At 31.8% G+C, this 25513-nt stretch overlaps 1 protein-coding gene across 1 annotated transcript in view; it reads left to right on the top strand.

The window, feature by feature from the left end:
- The window catches only part of LOC129953949 (T-complex protein 1 subunit eta), a 149996-nt gene that overhangs the window by 64003 nt on the left and 60480 nt on the right, over positions 1-25513 (top strand). Inside the window, exon 5 of the mRNA XM_056067510.1 lies at positions 20651-20839. Coding sequence (XP_055923485.1) covers positions 20651-20839 — 189 coding nt within the window. The remainder of the gene's footprint in view (positions 1-20650; positions 20840-25513) is intronic.

Raw genomic sequence — 25513 nt, forward strand, 5'->3', positions numbered from 1 at the left:
ATAAGAGAAATGTTTTCCTTTTTTCTATGTGAGAAATCGGTGAAGTGCGGAATTGAGTTGGTTGAATTTGCTAACATGATTCGAAAAATTGAAACTGAAAAAAAGGAAAATAGACAAATATATATATAATATATATAATAAAAAAGTTAAACTATTTAAGTAAGAAATGGCTTTAACGATAAAATCAATATTCTTTTAACTTCTAAATCGTTCTTAAATGTAAGACTGCTCTCTTAAAGTGTACATTAATTTGCTCTCATCCTAAAAAATGTATGCATTTGGAAATGTTGCTCCAAAATGGACACAGGTCTTCAATTCTCAGCTAATGGAATAGTTTTAAGGCATGAAATATCATTCAATATTCAAAAACAAGTACCCTTGTCATGATGTTTAGTGCGTTGGACTGTCATACCAGAGGTCTTAGTCCATGCTCATCCAAATTCTTCAGGAGTAATTCTTGTCATGAAAAGTGCTTTCTCAAGTAAGCCGTTCGGATTCGGCTGAAAACTGTAGGTCCATTCCATTCCTGACAGTACTCACACACAGGAATGGTTGAGAGTTGTAAGTCACTAGGGCTTATTTTACTGAAAAACAAGTTCAAATCACGTTAAGATAATAATAAATTCGATACCTATTCTTTCAAAAATGTACTTAAGTTTCAAAAAATTAGATTTTACCTTTACAAATCCATTACCTTACCCTTAAAATGGTTCCCGCATAGATCGCAAATGAAATTCAAAAAAAAAAAAAATATTTTTTTAATAGTCCTCTATCCAAACTATTTTTCGATATCAAATTTGTATCTTCAACCACCCAACGTTTTGTACCTAGATACATTTTAATTTAAAAAAAAATACTGAGAGGTTATAGTGTTGGGGAGTCTTTGTTTCGATTATTTTTGTATTTTTCATGTTGTGCTGGCGCGATATCGAATCGGTTCACTGAATTTGGGTCAATAGAAAACAACACTGAATTGAATAAATGTATATGTATCAGAGTGCGGTACCTATGCATTTTAAAGTCTTTATTTCTTTGGCTTATACAAAAACAACAACACTCTACAGGCTTTCACTTAATAAATTAAAGTACACAACCGAAAAAAAAAGTTTTAAAAAACCTTAGAAAACATGCAAAATGCGCACAAAAAATAAATATACAATTTTAATTTTTTTTTTGTCATTGTGATGAGCTCGGTCGGTATTTTGAGGAGATACAAATAAAATTGTTTACAAAAACTTCAAAGGAATAACTTTAGATGGGAAAAAAGTGTGTTTTGTTTTTTGTTTTGTAAATTGAGATCTCAAAAACTTAGTTCAAATAGCAAAAACACAAAGTTGAATATAAAGTTCAGCAAGTATGCCAGCTTCAGAAATAAGGGAGACAATTGTTTCGCAAAAGTTTTAAATTATTTTGTTTGGAATAAACAAAAATAAATAAAATAACTTCGTTTGCGTTCTGTTCAACTGAGAATGTTCTATTTCGATTTAAAAAAAAAGTTATTGCAATTTGAAATGTTGATTGGCCTTCCTCTGTATTGAAACAATTGAAATGAGATCAAATTTGCTTGGATAGACATTTTTTGAAAGTATAAGCCCAAAAAGCTTCGTTTAGTATAAATATTATAGATATATAATTTTGTTTTCAAAAAGAGATTACAAAAAATTAGTAATGCTAGTTAAAAATTAGTTTTGACAATAACTTTAATAAGTTGCTTTTCAGGTTAAAACGGAAATTTAAAAAAATACATAAGCTTAGTAAGTAGATTAAGTTACATACATAAGTTATGAAAATTCATTTATTATAAGATTGCGATATTTGGTTGCCGCTTTTAAGAAGTATTATAAGTTTGAGTTTGAGCCATTAAGAACGTTGAGAAGTTGAGAATGAGAAAGCATGCCGCTGCCAAGAAATTTTCTTTTTGAATACTGGGCAAGTTCCAATAAAGTGCATGGTATTTTCCGATTCATCCATATTCCATCTGTATCTCCTTTTAAGGCTCTTCCATTGATATTAAGGATCCCGCAGCGAGCTTTAAAAATTATGGAAATCATATCACATGAATAGGAGTCATTAAAGGAGTTCTGTATGCCAGCGTACATCAAGTTGCAATATTCATCGTAAAATTGAGCCTGTGTCGCACTAACTGTAAATTCATTTAAGTGTTTTCCTTTCATTTTCAGTAAGAGAATGTTATGTAAGCTGGGAGATTTATGTCAAAAGAAAAATCCAACGAACATCCATGAAAAAGATCCAAGCATTCCTTAGCCCAGAAGATTTTCTTGCTTATAATGGATTTCGATAAAATGTTGGGTAATCTATTATCAGGAAGATTTAAATTTCGTCTTATGAAAGAAAAATGTAGCTGACGGGACGTTAGAAAACTGTTTCATAGCATAGTTAGGCGTATTATCGGGCAGTAAAAAGCCTCTTTTTATGAAGAAACGCTGCAACTTTTCGACTTGGTTGTATTCGCAGTACCTCAAACTTGAGAACAGTACAACATAATAGCTTTTGAGGTAGCATTGTATATTTTGAACTTTATTGAGTGTTGGACGATATTGTCTCGCAGCAGTCTCAACCACGTTGCATTGATGGAATTTTTTGATGCTCCCAATCTGTTTGTTAGATGCTCATTCCAAGACACGTTGAAATTAAACACTACGCCAAGATATTTGTGTTGATTAGACACCTTCATTTCAGAATTATTTAAAAACCATTTTCGCTCGCTCCTCTTCTTCCACCATTGGGAAATATTACTATTTCCAACTTATCAAGATTTATTTCAAGATTCCATTGAATGCAGTTAGTCTTAAAACCGTCAATTATCTGACAGCAGTACAATATCGTCCGCATATAAGAGGGCGTAAATTTGACGATCGTCTAAAACAATACCGATTGGAACTTCCGCATGAAGATCATTTAAAAACAGAACGAAAAGAAGATAGCTTAGCACATATCCTTGACGAACACCTTTCTTAGTGGGGAAGAATACTGACAGACACGAACCATCCCAACAAATTCAAATAATTAAACTTACATATCGTTCCCTTTCTACTTGGACCACGTACAGTTGTGGAAAACTAATTAGAAACGATGAAAATGAAAACACTTTTTCTTTTTCATTCCTTAATTTTGCTCATATGAGTTATTAAAAACAAATTTGAAGTATTTATTAAAATATAAGTATTTTTAGTCTCTTCTTCGATGGATTTTTTGTTTAATGTCAGAAAACTGAGAAAATAATTAAATTTTCATTTTTTTTCAAAAAAAAAATATTTGATTTTATTGAAAACATTTTTAGAAATGACTTCTGCTGAGGCATAAATGAGGTTCTACCCATTGATGAATGAAAATAAAAGTAGTTATACATATTTTCATCAATGACGAGCATGAGAGCGGTTTGCTCAAATTTGTGCACGATTTTTCCAAATGTGCTCTCTCTTTGAAGGGTTAAATTGACCGCTATGCATTTTGATTTGAACGCCAATTTTCAAAATCAGCCTAAATAATTTTAACGTGTTGTTCGATTATTCCATGGTTCAAATTAGTCTGAGAAATTTCAAATGGAATGCAAAAAAATGGACTTTGAAATGGGGTTCACATTGAACATCGGCGATTTAATTTGAATTTTTATTTTTGTAAGAAACATTAGTGGTGTAAAGTGTTAGATCCTAAGCTTAAACAAAAGTTCACCCCTTGGCAAAATACTGTGTAATTTTCTAAGGAAAAAAGGTGTTTTATATAATTTTAAAAAATTTTTACATCCGACTATATCTTAATATTTTGCTAGCTAGAAGCCCTGGTAGGTAATAAATATTAATAATATAAAATAATGGCTTGTTTAATTTTTAGCAATTTGTTAAAAGTTATCAAAACGAAAAGAAGGATTTAAAGTTTTAGACTCCCTTATAAAATAATAAAGACCAATTCAATAATGCTGTAAATGATATTTTAGAGTGGTCTTCTGCGTCAGGAGCAAAACTATCATTACAAAAATGTAAAATACTTCATATTTGCAGAAAACTCGATTGCCCTGAGCTTAGCCTAAGTATAAATAATGTTCAGATTGAAAATGTTAAAACACTAAGTATCCTAGGATTAACGTTTAATAATAAGTTTAATTGGAAAGACCATTGTTTAAACCTAAAAAAAATCCTAGCTGCGAGGCTCGCTATAATTAAGTATTTATCAAGTAATAAAAGTAATGTACATATCAATACATTATCATACATAACAAAAATGATAGTTTTAAGTAAAATTGATTATGGTATATATATTTATGGCAATTCACCAAAAACCACCCTGAAATATTTGAAATCACCATATCACCAGGCAGCTCGGAGAAGTATTTGCGCTTTCCCTACTTCACCTATAAAAAATATACTTGCGCAAGCAGGACTACCAACAATCGAGGAACGTCATAGTGAATTGATATCAAAGTTAGTTGTAAAGTTAATATTTTCAAAAAACTCAGTTATTGACAAGGACATCCATCAGTCCATCAGACATAAATCTAAGAAATGTATCCAATCCTCAATAGCAAAATCATAGATAAAGCTCATGAAATGGAACTCCAGTTTAAAAAACCACGAAAAATACTTTTATCTTACCCGCCATGGCATATAAAACCTGATTCCATCCTGATGAATTTGGCCCACTACAATAAGGCAAATACCAGCAACGCAGTTTACTGCTTTTTGTTCTCCGATATCTCATCTGAACTTAAAAAAGACGGTTGGGAATTCATCTTTACAGATGGTTCCAAATCACTAAGCCATACGTCGGTCGTTTGCCGTCACATCAGAAAATGGTTTTATTCTGCGCATTGGTTCCTTACCGGAATCTACATCAATTTTCACGGCAGAAGCATTTGCAATTCTACATGCACTAAAAATAACTATGGAAAACAGTGGCAAATTTATTATATGCCCAGAAAGTATATCTGTCTTAAGAGCTATTAACAATCCAAACAACAACACTGACCTAATTTCCTCCATAAGAAAGAAGATTGCAATGATGCCAAAGAAAATAAAACTGATGTGGACCCCTGGTCATGTAAATATCCGTGGCAATGAGGAAGCCGACAAAGCAGCAAATTCAGTATTTCAATTCAATGCATTTACTAAACAAGACCTTAAAACTCGGATTAACAAAAACTTTAAAACTTTGCAACAAACTGAATGGAGCCTTTACCACCATCATTATAAAAAAGTAAATCCGACGAAATCTCCACCTAAATACCCTACGAACCTGCCAAAACGCAACATCACAAACTTTGTACGCCTCAGACTCGGTCACACTTCAACAACTCACCAACACCTAATCACCAGAAACAACCACCCGATGTGTGTAACATGCAACACAACTTTAAATATCTCACACATCCTCGAAAATTGCCAAACCTCGAAACCAATTATGGACTCTGTTTTTAAAAATCTATCAATTTATGAAACACTAAAAAATCCTAATTCTAAGAACATCGAAAATGTAAATAAATTTATTGAAACTCTAAAATTAACTCTATAAATATTATTCAAATAAAGAGCCAATAGTCTCCGCAGCTAGGCTCTTACCTTTTGTATTAGCTTGTAATTTAAATTACGTGTTAATAAATAATAAGTAAGTAAGTAAGTAATAGAATTATTTAATTTTTCAAATTGTTAGTAATCATTTATTTTAAATAACATAATCTCATCCTTCAATGTAGAACACTGTCTTTAAAAATGTGGAATGCTACACGGAAAGAATTCTTAGATCAGGTCAAGAAAAATAAGCTACAAATCACGAAAAATGAATCCAGTTGTGTACCTTGGCTTCGAAATAACTAAATTGCTAATTTTTGTTTGCAATTTCATAAAATGAGAAATATGAAGATATTGACAATTAAAAATCATATTTCACTACATTTCAGTAGCAAAAATTTGATCAAGGAAAACAAATATTGCAAACAGCGAATTGCAATTTGATATTAATTTGTATCAATTTAACTATAAAATATTGTATTTTACGAAGATTAGAAAGCTTAATTACAACTTTCTCATTAATTTTTAGTCTTGATTTACTAAAAAACTTATTTTCGTAAATTGCAACCTTGAATTTCGCAATTAGTGATTTTTTAATTCTCTGCGTGTATAAATTTGTTTTATTTTTAACCTTCAGATTCCTTGTTTTGATCCAGTAGTTTCTATTTTCCAGACATATCCTATTACTTTAAAATAAAATAATTTGTATGGACCTTTTATTAAGAATATTGTGTTATGGAGAGTTTTTATGAGTTCTTCGGTTCAAAATCTTGGGTGCTTGATGCTTGAACCCTAATTTAGTCAACAGCACATGTTTTTATTTAATTAAAAAAATTGGCCTAGCTTCAGATGGTGAAAAAAACTAGCAAATATTCGTAAGGGATTTGGGATCGAACTTAAAATTTCTTTATCGTCTGACATGATTTTTTTCATCTAATCTGACCAAATTTGTCTTTGTTTTTCTAGACAGACGATCAAAAAACTCTAAATTCCATAGTTAATATATTTGGCTAGTTTTCATCGATTCTATTATTCTTTCCATCACCATCTTGAAACATCAAGAATTTCGAGTTCGACAAATCGTACCGATTGCAAAAAACTTCCTGAGTTAAAAGAAAAAAAAAACACAAATTAGACCCTTTTAGCATTTTCAACGTAGTATTGTTGTTCTAAAGATTTATAAGAAAAAGTAGAATTTATATCACAATTTATATCACAGTTTTAAAGGTTTGCCCTGATATTTTATGATAAATCTTTTTTTTCAACTTCTATAAAAGTTTATTTATCATTTCAAAAAACAATGACTATCATCTCTATAACCATGTTTAATAAAAATTCAATTAATTTATCAAACTCTTCAAAATATTTCCTTCCCATGAAAACTGCTTTTTCAGTTGTTGGATCAGCACCTAGTTTTCGCAACTTGGCCATTCCCGAATATAAACCTAAAATAAAATGCTGACACTTTGCTAATACCATTTATTTTTATAATGCTTTGCTGCTGTTTGATTTTAAATTTAAAATCCTGTGTTTTTGCACAAAAAAAAATACTTTGTTTGGAAATAAAATTGGTCCACGTCCATTGAATTTATTTTAAAAACCACAAAACAGAAGATTTTTCATTCCATGACCTAAAACTTATTTTTCCTTTTCTCTCCTCTAAGTGGTTGGTTCACAAAAATAAGAGAAAATAACGCATAGCACGAGGATAAAACACACAAGAGTCATCTAATTGAATTAAAAATAAAGTCCATTCACTCCCCTTGGCAAATGCGAAAAGAAAAATGGAAAGACAGACATTTATTTTCTATACATTTTTCTATAAAATGTGTGTTTTTGAAAATCTAACCCCCCAGAGCTAAGCTAATATTACCAACACCCATACGAAGAAAATCGGAGATTCTTCTTTTTCTCTTTTCACCCGGCGACGATGTGATGCTTCTTGCCATCGCATCAGGGAAAAAGCACTTTTCTTCCCACTTTCTATGTAGGGATGCATATTTTCTTGGCTTAATATTTTTGAATTCATATAAAACGAAAATATAATATTCAAACGTGACTCTAGTGTGCTGCAACGTGCCACCACACGAGTTGCCTATTTCAAATAGAATCAACGAATAACGACCTCCCAGCATCATCATCATCTCCTATTCAGGATAATAAAATTGAAGATCTTAAGGAGGAGGCCTCATCCCATCCTATGACTTAGCCAGAGAATCAGAAAATGATTCGGAGACGAATATAATATAATGACGAGAAGGAGGAGGAGGAGATGTATGCACATACTCGTAACTCTTGAGAATTAAAGCCGCGTGTGTCCCCGGGTTAGGATGATGAATGTGATGTGTGCGGAAAATATATTCCAGCTACTTTTCCGTCAGCCTCAACTTCACCAGTAGCGCTAGTGCCAGTGCCAGTTCCAGCGAGATCTCAGGCTTATTTGGCGTTGGGAAATATCTCAGTGTGTGAGGTTGAGGTATGCAAATCTCGTGCTCTAGAAGACGATGACACATTTTGGGATCCGTAATTCGCCATCATCTCATCGTACGAGAAAGCGATACCTCCTCCTGATGAAACTGCTACTGAGTTCCATCATCGTCTTCATCTTCATCGTCATTCTCAACCTCATCACCATCATCACCAAAATAAAGAAGTATTTTCTAAAGAAATTTACATTCACTTAGCCTCGTACCGGCGGAGGAGCGAGCTGCTCTGGTGATGGTGGAAAATTGTTTAGTTATCCAACTTGAATGTAAAATTCATATTAATTGCCCCAAAGAGGCCGCAGGGGGAACGATGATTGGATGGCAAATTGAAGAGAGTGTGAAAATAAGCGAATTGTTGAATGTTGTACAAATGCGTTTTATAATCTTGTTGTGCAGCAGCAGTAGCAGTAGCGACAGAACACCAAAAACAAGAAGACAAACTTCTAAATTGACTTTGAGCTTAAAGATTTCTTCAGAAATTGTACACAAAATGTGAAAGGTTTTAAGTGGTACTTTGTAGCTATGCGATTTATTTTTTCTTTTCAATTATTGAGCTCGCAAGCAAAATATCTTCGAAGGCTGATTGTGTTGCTTTTTCTTTTCAAAGACAGAAAAAAGAGGAGTCAAAGAGATACTAATTAATTTTCTTTTACATAAGAAAAAACGCTAAATCTATGCTTTGTGCAACTTAAACAAAGAGAAAAGGGCTCTTTTATACGATCTATCATGAGCGACTTTTTAAAATTTTAGATTTTCTTTTGAGAACTCCTCTTTAAAGAATTGATAAAGGTTTAAAAACCATTTATAAAAATTGTGAGTGTCGGAAATTTTTTTAATATTAATTTTGGAGACTAGAAGATCTATAGTAGGTACCCTAGCAGAAACTCCCATAACCAAATTTTGTTTCAAAGTTCAAAATTAATCAAATGTCTCAAACTTTTTGTAGTAAGAGTCTGTGTTCCTTGCCTTTTAAAAATTTAGCAGAACCGTTATTTTTATATTTTTCGTTCAAAAATTGATTTTTAGTATGCACACTAATATGAACGGGTATTGGAAAGATTCAAACCATTAATGTTCGATATCCAGTGTTACTTTTTTGTCCCTGAGAAATAGACTGGAATACAAAAGTATTCCGCACGTTTGAACCCCTCAACCTGAGACTGCTGATAGCGTAAAAAATAACTAATCCCAAAACATATGGAATACCGGGAAATTAACTTTCCGAAAGAAATGGTTTGTGTATTTGAATGTTCAAATACTTAAAAACTATTCCTTGTGTTGTATTATTTTCCCAGTATTTCATATATTTTTATAATCGCAAAATTACAAAACTTTATTCGAAAAATGTACATACATAGTTTACAAAAAATGCTCTTTCTTTTGACACCTTATTTGTCATAACTAATTCAGTGTGATGGCAGAAAAAGAGAGACTTACTAACTAAATAATATCTAAGACCATTTTTCTGGCGTCAAAATCACAACAAATCGGTGTTTTATATTTTTAAAATTTTGACTTTAAGATCTTTTTTTTTGTTTTGGAATATGAGACTTGACGTTTTATAGAAATTAATTTCGGAAATTATTCAAATCGTCAAATCGTGGTTATAGAATAATGCCTTAGGTTTTTTCGCTGAAAACTATAACACCGAAATTTAAAAATGTTGTAGAGCCCCAAAATTGATCACAAACTCCAAAATTTTAAATAAAAGAACGTTAGTTATCATTTAAGCCAAAAGATTTTTTAATTTTAATTTCGTGTTTTATGACATAGAGTTTGGACTTTGTGACATTTATTTTAGGCTTTACGACGATTATGACTTCTATCGGTTCTTATGTCTTATCACCCAACGACACATAACCCAAATTTTAAAATACGTAAAGTCCAAAAAGAGAAGTGTCGAAAAAAATATTCCATTTCTGCCAAACCGAGGCAGCATACATTTTTTCCGCTTTCTTTTACGTTCTGAGTTTTTGGGCTATCTGAAATTTTTGATCATTAAATGTTTGATTTTGTGCGATGCAATTTTTAACTCAAATTAACAATGACATTGTTTTTATACTTTAAGCCATTTTTTTCTGAAAACGTTTTTGAACGATGGAGCCGATTTGGGCGAAATGTCAGTTTTAGGAATAAAATAAAACCCAAAAAAAATTTAACGCCCAAAGATTCAATAATACTGTCCAAATCATAGAAACATTAAATATCAATTCAAGTGTTTTAAGTTATATGACATTTTTGATTTGGGTGACGTGGTTTTGGGCGAAAAGACCTAACGCCATATAATAGTTTCATAAACTTTAGAGTGTGCTTTTTTTTTACTATAGCAATTTAAAAATTAGCTTTGAAACTTTTAAAATACAAAAGTGATAAATTTGTTATAATTCTTTTAAAATATTTTTAAAAATCAAAAAACAATATCTGTCATCTCCTTCAAAATTATTATGTGGTTGAAAAATAAAGTTTTGACAAAACAATTTTTAGAAAAATATAAAGGGTGGTTTAAAAAAAATGACTTGGCAAAAACTTATTTAAGGATCGAATATGTTGTTTTTTTATTAGAAATAAAACCTTTGAAAAAAGCTACTAAGAACTGAAGTTTTCCACTCAAGTTTTTGAGATAAAAAGAAAATATTGACCTTAAACTTCTTTTTATTTCACACAAAATGTGTTAATAATGTGAAGTCATCAGTATGGGTCGCCACCGACTATTGAACTGTTGAATTGGTTGAAATGTTCCAAAACGAAAATATGTTATATTGAATGTATGTAAAGTAAATATCACAAGATAACGAATTAATTTTCGGAAGCAACCTTTTCCTACATTATTTTCATTTAAACGTCCCCGAACGGAAAATTTCTTGTAAAACAGGATTTTCATAAAGTATTGCAAGTCCGTTTTTAGAAAACAAAAAATCTTAATGGTTCAGAAATTTGACCTACTCTTTGCTCTGCTGAAAAGGTGTTTGAACCTTTGCGCAGAAAACGGGTGTTATACCTATACAGCGTTATTCATCCTTTTTCTTGTCTCCTCTCAAGAGAGAAAGGCAAAACAAAAAAATATATAAAAATCCTGTTATTATGCGTCCTTATTTTAATTACGCAACCAAGCAAGTTTAATTTATTTGCATGATGATGACGAAATTCCCAAGTATACTTCTTATAAAAGCCACACATTAGCAACACAACCATTTATTACGTACTTCATTAGTTTTTGTTGCTATAAATGAAAAAAAAAAACTGTCATTATGTGACCTTTTCTTTCGAACCCTCATAACTTTTTTCCTATGTTACACAATGTCTTTGACTAAAACGTATGTCCCTTCAAGAACTAGCTACAGTTTTTCCTTTCCTTTGTATATTTTCAAGGGTTCACTTCACTCATTCCAAGCTAATAGTTTCCTTTTTCCCTTCGGTTTTGCTGCTCAGCCTTTGTTTCACGTTTTAACAATATAATGTCCTTTGGCAAAGTCACACGTATAAGCTGACGTCTTTTCAAAGAATTACATTTACAAAAAAGAAAAAAAAATATTATTCCAATTTGCGTATGGGAAACTTTTTATTCTTTTTTTTAGCTACTTGTACAATAACCCATTTTATATTCCAAGTAAATATCTCAAAACCAAGTAAGTAACAAATAAAAAAACGAAAACAGTATCCATAAGAAACAGCACGCAGTCCAATTTGTAAACCCGTAAGAAAGAAAGGAAGTCTTATGTATGTCGTTTTGGTGTTTCCTTGATGTTGGATCTGGGATGATGTGATGGGATAAATAAGTTGGTTGGATCCCTTCAATGTGAAAAAATCTTCAAAACAAAAAAAAAAAAGATAAAAAGGTTTAACTTTGAAATTTCTTTTTTTTTTTTCATTTTTCTTTATACAGAGGAGCTGTATTATGAAGATAAGGGGATTTAAGAAAACTTTCTTCTTAAAAAGCACTTTATTTTGTAGTAATTTACAATATTTCTTCAACTAGTTTTATATTATTAAAAACAAAAGCCCAGAAGTTGTGAGCTTATTTCAGATAAAATTCTCAAAAAACAAAAAATTTGAAAGAAACTATCACGCTGAAACAGTACAACAAAAGTTTGGCCTTAAGTAATGTTGACATAGGGCTTTAAATCTACTACAAACCACGAAAATAAAACCTAGAGAGGTTAAATCGCAGCTTACAAATGAAGACCTCAAAACCGCTGTTAACACATTTTAGGAATTTGGTGCAGAAAAGGTCTAAATTCGAATGTCTACAATTTAAGATCATATACAAGTTGGTTCACATGGCTTGTAACGTCCACCGATGACCGTAAAAATAACGGGTTTTGTTTCGAATTTGCTTTTTCTGAAAAAAATATTTTTTCGCTTAAAACGTTATGTCCAGTTCAAGCTGCTTCTAAAAACCAAAATAACGAAGTAACTACGAAACAGATGGACGGTTTCCTTCAATAAGAACGGCTTGTACACTAATCAAACGAGCTTTTCCCAAAAACTTGAGATTGGTGCAAAACTAAGAAAATAAGTTATCAATGTTTCCAAATGTTGTTAAAGTTTAAAGCGACTGATTTCAAGCGGGAAACAGCAATAAATGTAAAATGAACCTATTGTTTACGAAGAAAGTCCCAGGTTACACATTCTGAACATTAAAAAAACAAGACTTCAAATATTAACAGTAACTCGCTTTGAAAAACGATTCATGGAAGTACTTTTTGATATTAAAATAACTGAAGCAGTTATTTAATTTCGCTAGTTAAAAGGATCTTAAAAAAAAGTGTAATGTTTGATTTAAGAAATGGTTTTGAAGTAAAAATATCTTCTAACTAATTGATCAAAGTAAACTCTGCTGGATGAGCCGTCTAAAGTAACAATCTCTTGAATACGCACCGTAACTTCCAGTAAAGAAGAAACAATTGCCGCCATCAAAATACTGAAGTGAAACAAAGTGATTGGAGCCCTTACAGACATCTCAAACTACATCGAGTCAACTTTCCTGAAGAGTGAAAAAATGTTTACTTATCAACTTTCTCTCTGCAGAAGCCAAGATAATAGCTACAATAGTATAAAGGACCACCTCGAACACACATTCTACGTTGAAAAGCGGATACCCGCAAGGTATGTCCCTATGTGGACCACATTTAACACCTTCGTCAAACTGAATGGATGATCTTTAGAACTTCAAGTTAATATTTTTGAAGAACTTTTAATGATTTTAGATGATTTACAATATCTTGAGAGTATTGCCTCTTTACGAGTGGAGGAACTGAACTGAACGCAAAGGCTGCGTTGGGAAAGCAATCTGAAATGTGAAGAAACAATATTTTCTGCTTCCGCTTTAATGCTAAATCCGTGCTGCCTTTTGTCACTTTACAGTACTTGCTAAGTCACAGAAACTTTCGCAAGAAAGCTGAAAACGTTCGTTAATAGATGTATTGAGGATTTTCTCTCCCATCTGTATCTCGAATCCTGAGATAGGTTCAGAATTATTATTCGAAGACGAAAGTGATAGTGTATTGACCATACGCTCCCAAAAGGCAACAGGTTCATTGCGGGTCGACCGATACAGTAGAACCAGCAGGAGGACAGACAAGTTTGCCGGCCTTGAAGTGCAAGGCGAAAAACGTTCGAAGGACTAGTGGAGGCTCTGTATCTCTTAAGAAGAACTTCACAGACGAAATAGGTCCGAGTACCTAAGTAATTTATTTGGAGAGCATCATCTAGTTAAATGTATGTGTTCACAAAAGCGTGTAAACAATCAATACTTAACCTTGACAAAACTGGTAACGCTCGTTTCAATTCATTAGGAAAAAATTAATTAGGGAAAAATTAAGATAGATGCATTCAAAAACATATAGGTACATGGAGTCTTTCTGCGGTTAGTGTACACATTTTTGTACATCTACAAGATAGAATGCTACTTCAGAATTTTGTTTTAATTTTCAGTAAAATTACGGTTCAAGTGGCTTTTCAATAATAAATCATCTGCCGATGCATCCACTGAGCCAGACATCACTTATGTAGATGCTTCTCCTATCTTATTATTGATTTGAATGGTTCTTAAGTTTCAATATACAAAAAAATATATATAGCAAAATAAAAGTAGCGCACATCACTTATCTTCGAACAATTTCTTTTGAACTCAATACGCATGTTAACAAGACATCTCGCCATATGTTGCTGAAAAAGGCATCACCATCTTATTCTATGTTCCACAGACCAAACCAACTGGTGCAGCCACATTGCATTGTTGGACATGCCAATCATGGAAAACAGATAAAGTATCTTTTTGCTGTCTATTCGGCTTAAGGTTCGTTCTGCGTGTAGGCTTAGTGTAACCTCAAAACTGTACATACTTCCAATATTTCTCTCTACAGTTCCAGCTTTATGCGTTTGTGGTTTTTATTATGTATATTTTGTTGTGTTGTTTCAAAGAAAGATGTTAATTTTAAGTAATTATAAAACGAGACAAGAAACGACAAAAAAAAAATAAAACAGAAAACAAATTAGACCTCAACTCTGAGTAAAAGTATCTATGACTCTTATGCTCACGACACACAATAACAACAACAGCAACAGACAAAAAAAACCACACACAAGTTGTAATTTAACCACAGCAGCAGCCTATCCTAATCGACTCAGTCATTAAGAAGATATGCATTGAAAGCCATTGGGAAAAAAGACTGGAGAAATTATTACAACGCGCATCGAGTAGGAGGGCTATAAGTTGAGATACTTACGCACTTACAATACAGTTAAAGTCCTCTAAGTCGAAATTCTTGATTGATTTCTTTTTAGTGCTGATTTCTTGAATCCAAACTTCAATTTTCAAAATAGCCGTTTTCAACATTATTTTCGTTAATCAAAGGAAGGATTCGTTATAAAAACAAAAATTACTTTCATGGTTTGGCCAATTCTGTTAAAAACAGTTTTTATATATGGAACAGGTGAAATCTAACAAGTTTTGAATATTTTTCGAAAATATGATGAGATGGTATAAATACATATTTCAACTTAATTGAAAATAACGATTACATGTAGATTAGGAAACAAAAAAATCAGGAATTTAGTTGATAATAACCTCATTTATTAAAGTAACTTCAAAAAACTTTAGTTATGTTTTTTTTTTCGAATGTCAAAAAAGTTATAAACCTCGTTGACCAGTGTGTAATGTGTTATCATTGGAGTAGGAAAAAGTTCGAAAGAAGACTTCTGAGTGTTGCAATCCGAACATTTTGATGAACTGAGTTCGCATTGTGAGTTATTCAGATTAGATAAAAGAATTGGATTTTCAAATACAACTTTTAAAACGAACCCGCTATTGAAAAAGTGGTCCATGAAAACATGGATACCTACAAAGAAGATGATTTCACTTTTGTTTTCAGGCTCATTGCTTAAAAGATGTCACTATTTCAAAAACCCTGAGCCAATTATACTAATGTGAAGGTTGGATATTTAAGTGATTTTAAGAAATTTCGTACAATGTCACGCCTGATAAAACAAGACCTAAGGCTTTGCTCTTACTGTAAAAGTACTGGGTAATGCCTTATTGTCAAGAGCGACAGGATCCAAGGTGTGGCTTCAAAGACACGCAAACGGAGGACACAAAAATATTCTTTTCACAGTTAAAAAATTTTCACATTTCAACTCCAAAACGACAGGATTTACGCCATTAGCATTAAAAGAGACTATCATCCAACTTCAGTGGTGTTTTGGTGAGAGTGTCGTATGATGGCGTTACAAATTTGCATTTATGTGAGCAGGGAATGAAAACACGTGCTTCCAACCATTAGTGATTATTTAGAGAAGGTTGTAAAGCCCTTAAGTAACACCTTATTTGGGGACAAGCGCTGGATTTTTGAGCAATACTCAGCTCACGAGTCAAAAACCACCCAATTTTGGCTTAAAAATAATTTACCGCCGCTGAAGATTGACCATCGAGTAGCCCGGATCGTAATTCTCTGAACTAATGTCTATGCAATGTCTTGAGGGAGAAGGCTTGCTGTAAGCCTCTTCGAGATATTGAGTCTCTTGAGCTGATTTGGTGAAGACAGCAGTTTCGTGTGTGCAGCGATAGATGAAAGGCCAGTTCGTTGCAGTGTTTTTGGGACGATATCTTACTTCTTTTAAGTTTCCATAGTGAAACTAACATTCCCTGTATTTTTGAATCGATAATGTATGGTAACTGTTGATAATGTACTCTCAAAGAGAATGTTTTCCAATACACTATAATCATTTCATAATTTCAAGTCAATCGGCTGCAAATTGTCTAAGATATGTAAGATATGAGTCTGGCATATATTTAAAAATTGCAGTGTTGAGATAAACTCCATTCAAGTATTGAGTAATAGAAAATCATCAATAATTGTGCTATACCTTTAATACTTAAATTCAAAAACCGATTATATGTTTTTCCCTACTATAATCTTTGAATATACAATGTTTAAAATTCTAAGGAAATATTTGAAATACAAAAACACAGAATGTTTCAAAAACTCTACGGTGGTTTTAAGTGATCAGTAAAAAATAAAATGATTACTAAGTAAATTTTTCAGCACTACACCTCGTAAAGCTTGTCGAAATACAATAACTGATCATTTAAGAGAAAATTATTATCCCAATTAGGGCTATAATGACAGGTTTTTCAATCCTAGTACTTTTTATTGCCACTTAAAAATTGTATACATTTTGAAAATACTGCCTTTTCCCCTTTTTCGAGTTATTCATAATTCTTACTTTGACTTTGCCCATGTAAAACATTTTTTGCTTCTTAAACATCATGAACTTGTTATAAAACCATTATGTTCTTTGTTCAACTAAATAAAACACACACCGCCAGAAAAGGTTATTTCATTGCATAATTTATTTTTTTTAATCCTATGTATTATAAAATACCATACCATTTAGTTTCGTTGGAAAAGTTTACTTCTTAAGATACACTTTTCATTTCATTTGTGCCTGCCCATTAAAAAATCTTAATTGCTACAGCTCATTTGCGCCACAAAGTAATTTGTTTATAAATAAAAGAACGACATGAATTCATAAACAAACATACGTAAGATGAAGTCATAAGATTCAATCTTTAACAGAAAAAATAAATAAAACCGAAAAAATTAAATAAACAAAGAATTTCACACATGAAAAATAAATACATGTGCACACTGAGTGACCTTGACATCTCCAAGTAAATATTCCTCTTTTTTTTTTTAAATTTGTATTTCTTGAATTTATTTTACACGTATAAATAGTTCGAGAAGACAGAGAAGACGTTTCATCTGTGACCTTGGTGTCACACTGAAATGCTTACGTGTTACATTCATGCATAATGTATTTATTTTAAAACTTTCAAACTTATTTTCAGCATTAAAATTGCGTGAAGCTTTTCGTCCTTTATCTATACTTTTAAACTTTTACAATTTTAATTTAAATAATGAAGTGAAAGAAGTCACGAATTTCATACGTGTTATTTTTTGTTGGCTAAGTTTTATCCTCGAATAAGTTATGTACAACTTTGAACATTGAATTATTTATTCATATATCCAAATACATTTTTTTTCTTTTTATTTTATTTTGATATTCTGCTTTAATTTCGAAAACCAAAAACTTCACCTTAATCTTAATACCTCCTACTTTAAGCTAACGGCGTATTTCTTTGAAGTAATTTTTATCGTCCTAGAGATGAAACCCTTTTAAATTTTCTTTTGTTTTATTTGTATTAAATTTATATTGAACGATGATGTAGGAACCTTGTTTTTGTTGTACTTTGGTCGTTAACTTTTGCTGCTGCAGTTGTAATATCGATCTAACTTTGTCTATTTACTTTTGTAAAAATTTAAAAAGTTTTTCCATTCTTTTACATTTCTATATCCCTAAACCCGGAAATGAAAAATGACTTTATGCTCTCAAGAGGCCAGGGCTGGATTTTGTCTGAAAAGCTAAGAAGATGAAATTAATTGACGACGAATTTATATAAATGAGGAATTTTACTTGATTTAATGATGTTTTGATTATCTTAATAAATATTTAAAAAAATTTAATTTTAGAAGCCACATCAAAAATAATGACTCAAAATTTTGAACTACCTATTTTTAAGGGCTTCACATTTTACTAGGTAGTAATTTTCTAAGTATTTAGCTACTACTCAAAATGTTTAAACCTTTTCTTTCGTTTTGCTAACGTAGAAATAATTAATTTCCTTTTATTAGAAAACGTACATCCGAATATTTCTAAATGGTGACAGTTCGTGAGAATAAGAAAAACGAAATGGTGACAGTTCGTGAGAATAAGAAAAACGAACAAACTTCAACGGGCTTATTAATCAGAAATCCCACCATTCGATCAACTGCTCTTATAACATTAATATAACATTAATTGTACAGAAATAGTCCTTCCATAAGTTCTGTTAAAATCATAAAAAACCATAAGATTAGAATTATGTTATATTTTATATTCATTGCTGCTATATTTATTTAGTGGTGATATTAGTTTCACTCAAAATGCCCGACCTCTGCTTTAATGCCAGCCTTTAAACGTTGTAGTCTTCGACATATAATGGCACGCTCTCTTACTCCAGTTCACTCTTTCTTAAGCGTTTAAAAGATTTTGTTATAAGTCTTCCAGAAACGCTCTCCAATTCTGACCACAAAAAATAATCTTAAGGATTAAAACATTACTTTAAAGACGCTAAGACGCTTCTGTGTTGTTTTGGGTACATATTTGTAATCAATTAACCAAACCCTGATTCACTTCTGTTCAGTACAACTTGCCAACCATAATCACATTTGTTCCTAAAAATTGCGTAATTGCGTGACATTTTGGAGTGAGACTTTCAATCAAACCATTACAGAATAAAGATAGTGATAGTTAACCTTGAACCTTTAAACGAAGGTTTAAGTTTGATTTGTACAAAGTTTATTCTGTAAATCTTTCGAAATTTCCGTCTTCCGAAACAATATCGATAATTTGAAACAATACTATCGCAGCTCACGAATTATTACAAAAAAAAAGTAAAAAAAAAAACACAACTTCAGTCTTTCAAGTAAAGTTGTCAAGAAATGTTGTTAAGGAGTCGCTATATAGATTTAGCAAATTGTTACCACCACTTAACCAAATCGTTTAGATTTTTGCACCAATGTTTTAGTTTTGTGTGGTATTGCTACAGAATTTGTGCCGATTGCCATTCTTCCGTTTCTTTCGAAGGTGTTTAAAAAAACTATTCTGGGTCACATCCAAAAATGTCTTACAATCAACAACCTGTCAGTCTGGTTTTCGACCGCACAGCTGCAAATCCGCCTTACTTTTTGTAACTGATGAAATAAGAATAGCAATGCACTTTGATCATTTTACATTGCTGACTTTGCTAGATTATTCAAAGGCTTTTGATACTGTTACTCAATTCTTTGTAAAAAGCTGCGAATCAACTTTGCGTTTTCTTTAAAGTCCTGTAAACTTGTTCGATCGTGGTGGCGAATGGATACTCGTCCAAATTTCTCAATGTTTTGAGTGGAGTGCCACAGGGATCCATCCTTGGACCCATCTTTTTCTCACTTTACATAAAAGAATTACCAAAAGTTGCTAAACCTTTTTTAATTCATCTTTATGCTAATGATGTGCAGCTTCTGATAAGTCGGCCTTTTAGGGCCAAAAAAGATGCCACAGCTTTAAGGAACAAGGATCTGCTCGGCATATCACAGCGGTCAAAAAAGAACAATCTCCGCCTTAACCCTGTCAATTCAACATCCCTCCCCATCTATTGCAAAAACTTTCGCTCTCTGAGTTACCGCCATGAAATCATCCATGAAATGAAATTTCCCTTATTCAACAAAGTATAAATTCTGAAATTAATATAAAGGCTTGGAACACTTTATAAGACTCATGTCCTATTGTCCTACCTTGTGAGCGATTTTTGAAATAAATAAAATACAAATACAAGTACACAAAATATAAATTCTCAGAAAAATTAGTTGTTCGGAGTTTATTCCAAATATATTAATATTAAATCTCAAGCTTACTTTAACATTTTATTGCATGCATTTGTCAAAATCCCACAAATTTGATGCTCTTGAGAAATTGAATTTCACACAAAACTCAATATCCCAATAAAGCAAAAAAAAAACAACAATAGATATGTGTCATTAAATGGTTCGGCAAGGACTCTCGTTAAAAGAATCAAAACCAGCGGGCTCTAAGAAAATAAATACTATAGTATTAAATTTAAAAAACTGAATATCAAAATCCCCTCCCTCCATATTTTTTGTGCCTAAGAAAGTCTCAAAGTCAATAATTCCGTCCCTGAAATCAGTTGTAAAATTATAGATAGAACAAAAAGTCGAAATAGTGACTTATTAATTTGCGCTTAGGCGGCGGGAAAACGACAAATAAAAAAATAAAAATAAATTCTGAAAACTTTTCTTCTTTGTATGTGTGTTTTTGAAAATATTATCGAAAAGCCCTTAACTCAGTTTGCGACTGTGTGTCTGTTTAGTTTTTTATTTTATATTATTGTTTTTGTTTTGCATGAAAATAACTTTTTGATTTATGCCAAGAAATAAATCTTCATAAGAATAATGGAAGACAAAATATAAATCTCTTTATTGAAGTAGAATTTTTAAAATGCGAATTAATTTTTAATTTATTTCTCTTCTTTTTTTTAAGGTGGAGGCGCCATTGAAATGGAATTATCAAAAATGTTGCGTGATTACTCGCGTACAATTGCTGGCAAAGAACAATTGCTGATTTCAGCTATTGCCAAAGCTTTGGAAATTATTCCACGTCAATTGTGCGATAACGCTGGATTTGATGCAACAAATATTTTGAATAAGCTGCGCCAGAAACATGCACAAGGTAAGTTTTTTTTTTAATTGGTTTAACGAAATCAGTTTTGTCAGAAGGAGAAAAGTCTAAGTGTTCTAAAATCAAGAGAAGACCATTTAAATCTTAAAGCTCGGTTATAGAAATTGATAGAAAAACTAGAAGATAGCGAGAAGTTAATTTTGATCATTTATTTTAAATTTCGATTAATTTTATTTTTGTCAAAAACAAAGGTTTTTCCAGGTTTCATTAATTGTTTGCTTTAAAAAAACACTTTGTTTGACTTTAAAGTTTTGAGCTCCAGCACAAAAACCTACAAATCATTATTCATTACCGATTAAGGCATTCAGATTCAATCGGAAAATAAGTCAAATGTTTTTGGTCTTAATAATTGAATAAGGATTTTTTCAAACTTGTGAAATGTGAACAAAAACTTACTACATTTCGGAATTTTCATTTCAAAATAAAGACTATTTTTGTATGTCCCCCCAAAACTAATTAATTTTGTTTGTCTATAGCATTAACGTCATCATCCAATCTTTTTTTGGTCCAAATTGATACCAATCTGTCAGGTATTTAAATCCTGGAATCCAGAAAATTGAGGGATGTTTTTTGGAGACATAGAACTTTTAAATGGAATAAAACAGAGACGAGATTTTTTGTAAAGATTGACATGCAATTTTTTTTCAAAAGAAAATCTTCTGGCATTTTATTTTTTATATGATTTCTGCCACACCTGACTCGGTCGTTGTCTAATCTCGAGGCCCAATTTATCATGACTTTTTCAAACATTTGTGACCGTATTTCTCTAAGAATGCGTTCAGACTTATCGGGCTAAACTAGCGATTTTACATATTCCCACAGAAAATAGTTAAGCGATATTAAATCCCATGATCAATAAATCAACTGGCCCGAGCTGTTTGACAAGTTGCACCATCTTCTTGGAAGCACAGCTCCGGCACATCATGCTTGGTCCACTGATCACCATTGACTGTTACGTTTTGGCCAGCATCGTTTTCGAAGAAGTTCAAGTTTTTGTGAATGAAACGGTCCTTCAAAAAAATTAGCTTCGATGGTAAACAAGATTCGCTTACAAAAATTGAAATTAATAGCAATTTTGTTTAGAGCCCATTTACCGAACTTACGTGTGGTTTCAATTGTTGAACTGTCAAACCAAACTAAAAATAAGTACTTGACAGCTGACAAAATGGAGGCTAGTTAAAATAGCGTTGCCAACTTAAAGTTCTAAATCTTATTACATATTTTTTTTTTAATATTGATTTCGGAAACTTTTGAGACATGGGATTAAAAAAAAAAAAACAATATTATAAAGGGGAGTATGATTTTAAAGGCCTATGTTGATTTTGAATAAAACACAAATTATTGTCATTTCTTTTTTATAACGTGTAGTTTGATTCAATTACCTATGGAACACAATATTGGTCAAATGGCCCACTCGTCCTCGGTTGCAAACCTTCATCCGATGGCCCAGATTTTTGATCACTCTGGGGCATACTTGATATCGTTGACACGTGAGGTAACATGGCAATTGAATTTGTCGTGCAAAAAAGAGCCATTGCTTCGATAGCTGTGTTGCAGGTGGCACAGTCTTATCCAAACGACATCCATGTCTTCCAATTTTGGCCATAAAAGGTTCGTTATCAATTTATGATGGAGAACACCATTCACAGTAACTGCTTGACAGGCATCATTTTGGAAAAAAGAACAGCCCGATGACGCCGTCAGCCCAAATACATCTCCACTCTTTGTGGGTGTATTGGGTTTTCGATAATCACTCTTGGATTATCATTCACCCAAGTACGACAATTCTGCTTATTGAATCCACTGAGAAGAAAATGTACCTCTTTACTGGAATTGATTTTCTTCGAAAATTGATCAGCCACAGTTGCCATTTCATGCCACCATTCTGTATATGAATGACTCTTGAAATGGTCAAAAGGCTTTAGTTCTTGATTCAATTGCACCTTGTAAACTTGTAAATGCAAAACTATGCATAACGTTGATCAACGACGAGCGTCAGAAATGAAATTGTTGGGCACGACAAAGCTGAGGTGAACGGCTCTTTAACCACACTATCGCGAACAGGAGAACATATTTTTTGCAGTACAAGCTGTACAATAATGCACTGGTTTTTTTCAAATTTCCAACGAGTCTTGGTCAAATGTTTGTTTTTCATAGTGAGCTTGAATCAAGTTGCACGAATTTGAATGTTTCCATGGTTCAAATTGAATTAGTCTGAAATTGAAAAATGTCAAATGAAATGCAGAAACAAAACTTGACTTTTAAGTGTGGTTCACATTCACATTTTGGATGGAAAGGGGACTCAACATACACTTGACGATTATTTTCACTCCAAATACGCCAGTTTTTTAATTACCGACATATCCATTCATCCAAAAGTGAATTCCACCGCTAAACAAAATTCTCTTATAAAAATTAGTATCAATTACAAGCGAAATAATTTACCAACTTAAAATTCTAAATTTCTGAAAAATAAATCACTCCCAATGATATATTTTTTGTATATTGATTTCGGAAGCTAAGAACTCCGAAATATGGGATTTTGAAAATATCTAATTTTGACCTCAAACACTATACACAATGATGACCACGTAATAAAATAAAATTCATTGAAATAATTCACTTGTTTAATTAAACAAATGTGTTTGAAACGCCAAGAATCTGGAAAACAATTCCCTCTACATTTATATTTCACATAAAAGCATTAAGATTATGAGCTTTTATCTCGTTTCATTTAATATGGTTCAATTATCATTAATAGAAAGTTCATTCAAATAAGCCTATTATAAACTCTATTGTATCAATATATTTCCCATTGTAAAACTAACTCAATGTTTAAACAATAATAATTTTTAAGACAATAGCTTCAACCTCAATATCTACCTACTATATCATAGACTTTCAAATTATATAGCTGATAATCCTCGTCATATCATTGTTAAGGTTGGCAGTAAAATAAAATAGCAAAAACAAAAAAAGAAAACGAAAACGAAACATAATAAAATATAATTGGCTCTTAAGATAATCATATACCTACATTCTGCAAAATTAAAATTAAAACATGGCCCCTGGAAAGACAATAAATTTGTAACAAAAAGAAGCTAACTATGTATAGTTTCGCTTTTGATTTTGATTTTACTGCATCAGTCACAAATGGCAATTATAATATTATTTTTATGTTATCACAATCGCAAAACCTCGAGTTTAAATTATTATTATTGCGACTTGGTCTTTTGTTTTCTTTGAAAAGAAAAAGAAAAACAAAACCATCTCCATCGAAGCAGAAAAATAAATCCTTTTGAAATGATTTTTCCTTCTTCTCATTAAAAACACAGAAAAGGAAAAATAAACTAAACTCCAATCCGTCGAATAAAAAATTTACATTTTTTCTTCTTTCCATTGGGATACAGAACTTATACCTCACTAGAGCTGCACCATTTATCAATCGAAAGTGTTTAATCTCGAAATTTATTACCAAAAGCCTTGACTTTGGTTTTCATTGGGTTACATGTTTTTTGTATATGTATGAACATTGTGTTTGAATTTAGGGGGAAGTCATTAATAACAGTTTCCTCCATTTTCAATAAAGTCAATAGTTTGGATGGTAAGAATTTAGGAATCACCCTTCCGAGGGAATAATAATTCAGCTAACCGGAAAGCTGATCAATTCGACTTTTTCTAATATTTCTTGGTACTGCAATATTTGATTAAAAAGAGCAATGCTTCCGTTGATTAAGGTTCGTTTGCTCCAATAAGTATTTGATGGCAAAGGAGATTATTATTCTGATTCGGAAATCAACATTTGAATCCAACAATTGCCTCAATTGTCAAAGCAGTGAGCCGTGATTTGAACCTAAATCTGCATAGTAGATTACACCGGTCAATAAAATTAAGTTTCCTTTCTACCATTCAAACCCAAAATACCATTCAAATGAATTCGGTTTCCTGAAAAAGTTACGTTTTAAAATAAACCTCTCTAGAAATGTACGGTGTTTCTGAGGCTATTTTTAAAAGCAATGTAGTTCTTGAAAAAATATCGTTTGATTATTTAACAAAGTAATAATCATATTTATCTTCTCCATTGAGTTAAAATTAATTTAGTATCTCACTTAGGTTTCGTAAGTTCTCATGAGTTATCAGATGACTTATGGCCCTTTATTTAACTCTATCTAAAGTTTTTAAAAACCTTGAATGTAATTCTTCTTATGGTTTGGAATACTTTCTCTCTCAAACTCAGAATTCGAACTCTAATTTTGGCATATATTTGATCAAACTCATAAATACCCCTTATCAACATAATTCTTAAACTTCAAAATATTTCAAAAACTTGTTGACTACAACTGTATGAATTTACATAGCATCAAAAGGCCCAATAAGCTTTTTTCGAATTATAAAGGTGGGTCGCTTATAAGTTTGAATAAAACAAGTTGCATATGAGATTCTTAAGGTCGCTTTTCGAATGGAAAACAGCATATATCCAGCCTGTTCCTAAAAAGGCGAATCCTCCTCCCTCTGATAATCGTCTAACTACACTTATGTCCCTTTTTTCCAAGGTCATGGAAACGCTAATTATTTTTAAACTTAAGAAATAGCTCGAAGAACGAAAGCTTCTTAATGAGATATCTTTATCTCACCGAACAGTGGAACATCAAATACATTTCAAAG

The sequence above is a fragment of the Eupeodes corollae genome, chromosome 1 (assembly GCF_945859685.1).
Source record: "Eupeodes corollae chromosome 1, idEupCoro1.1, whole genome shotgun sequence".
Taxonomy (NCBI): Eukaryota; Metazoa; Arthropoda; class Insecta; order Diptera; family Syrphidae; genus Eupeodes; species Eupeodes corollae.